We start from the raw sequence: 9,092 nt of genomic DNA, 5'->3' as shown, positions 1-9,092 counted from the left end.
AGGGATGGACACTGGGAAGAGGTAACTATGGGGAGGAAGTGGGAGGGGAGCTGTTGCATTGTAAATTTTGGTCAATGACATGAGACAAAGTATATTATGTGAACTGCTGTATGAAAAGTGAATTTACTCTGTAAATCTTCACCCAAATCAAAATAAAATTTAAAAAAAAAAAAGAAATTCACTACACCACATATTACATACAAGTAAAATTTTGCTAAAGATAATTAAAAAACGATTGCAATAGTACATCAACAAGGAACCATCAGAAATTCAAGCTGAATTCAGAAGAGGACGTGGAATGGGGAATATCATTGCTGATGTCAGTTGGCTCTTGGCTGAAACCAAAGAATATCAGAAAGATGTTTACCTGTGTTTTACTGACTATGCAAAGGCATTCAACTGTGCAGATCACACAAAGGATGGAAAACACTGCAAAGAATGGGAATTCCAGAACATGTAATTGTACTCATGATGAATCTGTACACAGACTAAGAGGTAATCATTCAAACAGAACAAGGGGATGTTGAGTGGTTTAAAATCAGGAAAGGTGTGCATCAGGGTTATATCCTTTCGCTATACTTATATGCTGAGCAAATAATATTAGAAGCTGGACTACATGAAGAAAAGGACAGTATCAAGTTCGCAGGCAGACTCATTAACAACCTGTGATATGCAGATGACACAATCCTGTGTGCTTAAAGTGAAGATGACTTGAAGCACTTACTGACAAAGATCAAAGACTACAGCCTTTATGATGGATTACACCTCAATATAAAGAGAACAGAAATCCTCACAACTAGATCAATAAGCACCATCACGATAAATGGAGAAAAGATTGAAGTTCTCAGGGGTTTCATTTTACTTGGATCCACCATCAAGACCCATGGGAACAGCAGTCAAGAAATTAAAGGATGTATAACATTGGGCAAACCTGCTGTAAAAGACCTCTCTAAAGTGTTGAAGAGCAAAGATGTTACTTTGAAGACTAAGGTGCCCCTGGCCTAAGCCTTGGTATTCTCAAGCACCTCACATGCATTTGAAAGCTGGACAATGAATAAGGAAGACTGAAGAACTGATGCATTTGAGTTGTGAGTTAGCAAAGTATTTTGAATATACCATGGACTGCTAGAAGAATAAGCAAATTTGTGTTGGAGGAAATACAGCCAGAGTGCTTCTTAGAAATGAGAATGGCCAAACTTCACCTCTCGTACTTTGGTCATGCTCTCAGCAGGGACCGGTCTCTGGAGAAGGAGATCATGCTTGGTAAAGTGGATGGTCAGAAAAAAAGGGGACGATCCTCAACAAGTGGCTGTGATGATGGACTCAAGCACAGCGATGACTGTGAGGATGGCACAAGGCTGGGCAGCGTTTTGTTCTGTCAGTCGTAGTGTCACTGTGAGGTGGAACCAACTTAACGGCACCTAACAACAAGAATAAATTTCCTTTAATTCTCTGTTCTTTTTTTTCTTTTGTGGTAAATATTTTGAAAAGGTTTGAAAGCCTAAACTATACTTTCATAGACTCCTGTGCCATCAATTACATGTATTTCCAAGGAATTTAGAAGATAGAAGAGAGAGAAAAGCTCTCTCCTATTACTTCCTACAGCTGGTAGTTACGGCTAGCAAGCAACATCCTGAGACTAAAATTAAAGACAGTTGTGAAGGTCATAATTATCACTCCAGTTTTCAGTCACCAGTATCTAGAAGCAGAATTTTAACACTAGCCTAGGAAGAAACAGTAGAAGCCTCCTCATCCCTAGATCTAATCCACAGTAGTTCCTTCAACTCATTAGTCTACTGCCTGTCCACCAGTGATTCCATAAGCATTTAATTCTCTGTATTAAGAATCTTCCTACTTTAAATACTTATAGTGGTTTCTGCTTCCTGTACTAAGCCTAATACATACTTCAATAAATCTTTTGCAATTTTAATCATCTTACTGACATTATTAAATTACTTTTATTATATTTAATTATGGATTTGGTTAGACTTATCCTACTTTTACTTCCACAGAACACAAATGACAGCATGTGCATATTTCATATCAGAACTCAGTGTCTACCTCATACCCAGGGCTACTTTGAGAGTAATTTATCTTCTTTAAAGATGTTAAATAAATATTAGGTTCTTCATCATTCTTTTTTTAATTGTAGTAAAATATGTATGACAAAACATTTGCAATTTCAACCATTTTGTCATGTTCAATTCAGTAGTATTAATTACATTCACCATGTTGGTTCAAACCCACCAGCCACTCCTCAGAAGGAAGGCTGGGCAATCTACTTCTACAGTGATACTGCCTCAGAAACCCAAGGAGAGGTCACTATGAGTTGAGTCTGACTTGACAGCACAAAAAAACACCATGTTGTACAACTATCACCACTATCAATTTTCAAATTTTTTCCCTAACCCAGTGCCCTTCAGCAGTAATCCCCCTTTCTCCTTCCCAGTTATTTCTGGTAACCACTAATAAACTGTGGTTTCTATTCATTTGCCTATTCATGTAAGTGAATTCATATGATACTTGTCCTTTTGTGTCTAACTCATCTCACTTAGCAAATTTTTCTGAAGGTTCATCCATGTCATAGAATATATCAGAACTTCATTTCTCTTACAGTTGAGTAACACTCCATCGTATGTATTTACTACTGTCTTAGTTCCTATTGCTGCGTTAAAAGAATATACTACAAGTGGCTGGCTTTAAAAAACAGAAATTACTCATTTTAGAGACTACAAAGTCCAAATCAGGCTAATAGTTCTAGGAAAGGGTCCTGCCTTATTGGTAACCCTGGGGTTTCATTGGCTTCACTTGGCATTCCTTGGCATCTTCTCATTTCTATTCTATCCTTTTTATAACTCGGAAATGACTAGGTTTAGGACCCACTCTATTAACATAACAAAAGAAAATTTTTCTTTCCAAACAGAATCACATGTATAGGTATAGAGGCCAGGACTTCAATACATATTCTGGGAGGGACTAAGTTCAATCCATAATAACCACATTTTTTATCCATTTGTCTACTGATGGACAGGTTGGTTGTTTCTACCTCTTGTGAATCTTGCTGTAATGAACATTGGTGCACAATTATCAGTTTGTATCTCTGCTTTCAAGACTTTTGAATATATTCCTAGGAGTGAAATTGTTGGGTCATATGGTAATTCTATGTTTAATTTTTTGAGGAACCACTAAATATTTTCCATTGTGGCTACACCATTTTACAATTTCACCAACAATGGATGAGGACGGCAACTTCTCTCCATTTATTGATTCCTGCATATAAATTACTGCATGGTAGGAATAAAGAAAATCTCAAGCATAAAAGAACATGAAATAATTTCAGGTGGATCTTGCAAGAAGACAACCTAGAAATAAAAAAGACGACAACTCAAGAGCTCTAGGTAGTGTTAAGTACAGTCTACCATACTCCCATAAACACAGACTACTATTTATTTAAAATAAGTATCAACTGCTTGTCTTGCTATGTGAAACATTGGTCTAAGAGTCCCTGGAGAGCTAGGAAATGTGTTCTATTAATTTAAATATTCATTAAGTGCTAGTCATATAAAAGATACCACTAGGGAACAGACCATAAAATCACTCTATAAAAATTACAGACTTTTAGAAGATTATCTACTCCAATCTCCTCTTCCTCTTATTCACTCCAATCCATTTGATAGTTGAAAAAAAAGAAAGAAAAAGAAAAGAAACAAAAGCTCACGGACATTAAATGATACTCACTTTTGTTAACAGCACAACTGAGATTACAGCCTACCTCAACTCCCCGTACTGTGTTCTACCCACCACAACATTTACCAATTTTTTATAATTTCAGCAATGATTCAATTTGTACTCATAAGGTATGAACTGCCAAGCTGAACAACCTAATTTTTCTTATATATGCTATCCTACTTCCAAAACTGATATTGGAATCAACTTGATGGCAGTGAGGTTTTGGGGGTATTTTTTTGGTTTATCAAAGATACCCTATTTTCTGCCCACTAGATTCACTGAGCATCAGTTAAGGCAGTGAAAGAGAAGTATGAATAAGAGGTTTTGGTAACATGAATATATTACTTTTTAAATTAATAACAGTAGTTACAGAATATTTTTAAAAACTGTACTTTGAAAAATATGCCACATGGGGAATGTGTACATTTGCTCATGTAAATATACACTTAGATTAAACCACAGTAAGATTATACAAATGCTAAATTATCATGTTAGACTAAACTATCTATATGATACAGAAGATTGGAATTACCTGTAGGTGTAGTTCTTTATCCAACTGACTTATTCCTTGGGCAAGTTTTGCTAGTTGTTCAGCAATTACAGCTTGATGAATAGATTGAGAAGTATAAGTCTTTACATCAAAGTCTTCATTTAAAAAGGCACTATAACACTCTTGGAGAAAAAAAGAAAGTTCTTAATTACACTGTACAAAATCATACACATTAAATAACAAAATAATTGTTAACAATAATTAACATATTTTGAGGTCTATTTATATGCTAGGAAATGGTGTAAATGTTTCCTATACTAATGAGGAAGAAAAAAAAGGCAGTAGCACAAAAGAAGTTGTAATATTAATTGAGAGTTTACTGTGTGCCAGAGACGACATAAGCAATTTACACACATTAATTACTCAATCTTCCCAATAATCCTATTAGAACTATCATTTTCCCCATTTCACAGAGCAGGAGACAGGCAAAGACAAGTCATGCAACTAGTCCAAGATCACAATCTGAGATTTCAACCTAGAAAGTGTAGCTACAAAGACCATACTATGAATTATGCTATACTGCTCTATGCAAACTTTTTTCAGTGAACCAAAAGGAAGGAAAACATTAACAGATGGTAACTGGGGAAAATACTGAAGTTCTAAAGGATTTCATTTACTTGGATCCACAATCAATATCCACGGAAGCAGTAATCAAGAAATCAAATGACATAACACATTGGGCAAATCTACAGCAAAAAACCTCTTGAAAGCATTAAAAACCAAACATTCCCTACTCTGGTGAGTAGCAACCAGAGTCTTAAAAGCTTATAAGCAGCCATCTAAGATGCAAAGGAGCCTATGGAGCAAAGGAGAATGAAGAAAATCAAAGACACACAGAAACAATTAGCCCAAGGGACTAACGGGCCACAGGAACCTCAGCCTGCTTGACCCTAAGACCAGAAGAACTAGATGGTGCCCAGTTACCAATGCCAACCACTCAGAAATGAGAGATCCTGGTTAGAGTGGGAAGAAAAATGTGGAACAAAACGCAAAAACACAAAAATGACCAGAATTACTGGTCAGATAGAGACTGGCGAACCCCCTGAGACTCTGGTCCCAGGCCACCCTCAGGCCTGGAATTGGACTCACTACAGTGGGTTAGCTCTCAGCCAAACAGAGAGGCCTACGAGCAGAACACCTGCCCCAGGGAGATGCATTCCGTAGAACAGTCAACTGTGAGAGATCACAAAGGCAGCATCTGCATGGGAAAGCTAGACAGACAGCAATGCATGGGTAAGAAGGGCACAGGGGAGGGATGGGAAGAGAGTTGTTTATTGTGGGGATTGTAATCGGTGCCATGAAACAAAATGTGTATAAATAAATCTTCTTTGTAAATTTGCACCCAAATCACAATAAAAAATTTTTTAAAAAAGTATCAAAATATTCTTACCGTCTGGCAGGCATAGTGACTAAATGCTCTTGCTTTAAGAAAGACAATAAAAAAAAAAAAAAAAAGTCATTTTGAAGACTGAGGTGTGCCTGACCCAAGCCATGGTGTTATCAATTGCCTCATAGGCATGTGAAACCTGGACAACAAATAAGGAAGACCACAGAAGAACTGATGTATTTGAATTACGGTATTGGTGAAGAATATTGACTGTATCACTGGACTGACAGAAAGATGAATAAATCTGTCTTGGAAGAAGCACAACCAGAATGCCCCTTGGAAGCGAGAATAGTGAGACTTTGTCTCCCGTACTTTGGATGTGTTATCAGCAGGGACCAGTCCCAGGAGAAAGGCATTCTCCTTGGTAAAGTAGAAGGTCAACAAAAAAAAAGAAGAATCTTAGCAAGACAGATTGATATAGTGATTACAATAACGGTCTCCAATGTGGCAATGACCGTGAAGATGGCTCAAGACTGAATATTGTTTCATTCTTCGTATATTTAGGATCACTACGAATTGGAGGCAACCCAACGGCACCTAACAACAACAAGTAACCACAACTTCTAATACAAGAAAAGAAGGTCCTTGCAAATGAGAAGAAGAAAATTAGCTATATACAATATTTATGGCCTCAGATATCTCTACATCAATGCACAAATACTGTTGATAAATAAAATGAATCTGGAATTTTAATAGAAATAGGCAAATAAAAACATAGATATTGCTGAAAGTTTAGATTCATGAGTGAAATAAGGTAACAGAAAGAGAAAATGTCTTCAAAATAGACTCTTGATAGGCAAAAACAAGAAGAAATGCTAGATGTTTAAAAGATGTCTTTTTATATAGAAAACCACAATTCTGTGGATCAAAGAAAAATGGAGAGACTTAAAAGATAAAAATAGATACCCAGATGTAAGCTCATATTTGATATAAATGTTATGTAGTGCCATTGAATTTGTTCCAACTCATAGAGACCCTGTGTATAACAGAATGAAACATTACCCAGGCCTGTGCCATCCTGACAATTTTTGCCATGTTTAAGCCCACTGTTGCTACCACTGTATCAATCCATTTCATTAAAGGTCTTCCTCTTATTTGCTGACCCTCTACTTTACCAAGTATGACATCCTTCTCCAGGGAATGGTTCCTCCTGATAACATGTCCAAGGTACATGAGACCAAATCTGGCTGTTCTTACTTCCAAGAGGCATTCTGGCTATACCTTTTCCAAGACAGTTTTGTTCATCCTTCTGCAAATATACAGTACAGTCAATATTCTTCACCAACACTGTAATTCTTCTTTGGTCTTCCTTATTCATTGTCCAGCTCTGACATGCAAATGAAGCAAATGAAAATACTATGCCTTGGATCAAGAGCACCTTAGTCTTCAAAGTGACATCTTTGCTTTTGAACATTTGCAACAGGTCTTTTGCAGCAGATTGTCCCAAAGCAACACATTGTTTGATTTCTTAACTTCTGCTTCCATGGATATTGATTATGAATCCAAGTAAAATTAAATACTTGCCAAGTTCAACCTTTCCTCTGTTTATCACAATGTTGCTTATTGATCTAGTTGTGAGGATTTGTCTTTTCTTTATGTTGTTGTTATTAGGTGCCGTCCAGTCGTCTCTAACACATAGAGACCCTATGTACAACAGAATGAAATACTGCCTGTCTTGTGCCAGGATCACAATCCTTGCTATACCTGAGCCCATCGTTGCAGCCACTGTGTCAACCCATCTTGTGGAAGGCCTTCCCCTTTTTCGTTGACCCTCCACTTTACCAAGTATGATATCCTTCTCCAGGGAATGGTCCCTTCTGACAACATGACCAAAATAGGTAAGACAAAGTCTGGCCATTCTCACTTCCAAGGAGCACTGTGGCTGTATTTCTACCAGGACAGATTTGTTAGTCCTTTTAGCAGACCATGGTACTCTTAGCATTCTTCTCCAACACCACAACTCAAAAGCATCAACTCTTCTTCAGTCTTCCTTATTCATCTTCCAGCTCTCACATGAATAAGAGGCTACTGAAAATATCATGGCCTGGGTTAAGCACACCTTAGTCTTCAAGGAGACATCGTTGCTCTTCAGCACGTTAAACAGGTCTTTTGCGGCAGATGTGCCCAGTGCCCATACGTCATCAGATGTTTTGGCTGATGCTTCCATTGGTGTTGATTGTGGAACCAAGTAATATGAAATCTTTGACAACTTCACTCTTTTCTTCATTTATCATGATGTTGCTTATTAGCTCAATTGTGAGGATTTTTGTTTTCTTTATGTTGAGGTGTGCTCCATACTGCAGACCGTAGCCTTTAATCTTCATCTGTAAAAGCTTCAAGTCATCCTCACTCTCAGCAAGTGTCATCTGCGTATTGCAGGTTGTCAATCAGTCTTCCTCCAATCCTTATGCCACGTTCTTCTTCATGTAGTTCAGCTTCTCAGATTATTTGCTCAGCATACAGATTGAATAAGTATGTTGAAAGGATACAACCCTGACACACTCCCTCCCTGCTTTTAAACCATGCAGTAACCCCTTGTTCTCTTTGGACAATAGCCTCCTGGTCTATACACAGGTTCCTCATGGGTACAATTAAGTGTTCTGGAATTCCCATTCTTCTCAATGATATCCATAATTAGTTATGACCCACACAGTAGAATGCTTTGGCATAGTCAATAAAACACAAGTAAACATCTTTCTGGTATTCTTTGCTTTCAGCCAAGATCCATCTAGCATTAGCTACGATATCCCTCATTCCACATCCTCTTCTGAATCCAGCTTGCATTTCTGGAAGCTCTCTGTCAATATATTGCTGCAACCTTTTTAATTATCTTCAGTAAGAATTTATTTGCATATGATATTAATGATATTGTTTGATAATTTCAACATTCTGTGGGATCACCTTTCTTTGGAATGGGTATAAATATGGATCTACTTCAGTCAGCTGGTCAGGTAAGCTGTCTTCCAAATCTCTCAGCATAGACAAGTGAGTGCCTCCAGTGTGGTATCCGTTTGTTGAAACATCTCAGTGGGCATTTCATCAATTCCCAGAACCTTTTTCACCAATTCCTTCAGTGCAGCTTCAACTTCTTCCTTCAGTACCACTGGTTCTTGATGATATGCCACCTCCTGAAATGGATGAACATTGACCAATTCTTTTTGGTACAGGGACTCTTGTGTATTTTTTCCATCTTCTTTTGATGCTTCCGGCATCATGCAATATTTTGCCCATAGAATCTTTCAATATTGCAACTTGAGGCTTGAATATTTTCTTCAGTTCTTTCAGCTTGAGAAATGCCAAATGTGTTCTTCCCTTTTGGTTACCTAACTCCAGGTCTTTGTACATTTCATTACTTTGTCTTCTCAAGCTGCTCTTTGAAATTTTCTGTTCAGCTCTTTTATCTTGTCATTTCTTTTTTTTTTTTTT

At 37.4% G+C, this 9,092-nt stretch overlaps 1 protein-coding gene across 1 annotated transcript in view; it reads right to left on the bottom strand.

Annotated features, from left to right (window-relative positions):
* COG5 (component of oligomeric golgi complex 5) overlaps positions 1 to 9,092 on the bottom strand; it is a 382,415-nt gene that overhangs the window by 357,220 nt on the left and 16,103 nt on the right. Inside the window, exon 4 of the mRNA XM_007945097.2 lies at positions 4,262 to 4,401. Within this exon, the coding sequence (XP_007943288.2) occupies positions 4,262 to 4,401 (140 nt within the window). The remainder of the gene's footprint in view (positions 1 to 4,261; positions 4,402 to 9,092) is intronic.

The sequence above is a fragment of the Orycteropus afer genome, unplaced genomic scaffold (genome assembly GCF_000298275.1).
Source record: "Orycteropus afer afer isolate SDZICR_OR568_19922 unplaced genomic scaffold, OryAfe1.0 scaffold00007, whole genome shotgun sequence".
Classification (NCBI taxonomy): domain Eukaryota; kingdom Metazoa; phylum Chordata; class Mammalia; order Tubulidentata; family Orycteropodidae; genus Orycteropus; species Orycteropus afer.
The sequence above is the reverse complement of the archived record's forward strand: the minus strand, read 5'-3'. Positions and strand labels throughout refer to the sequence as shown.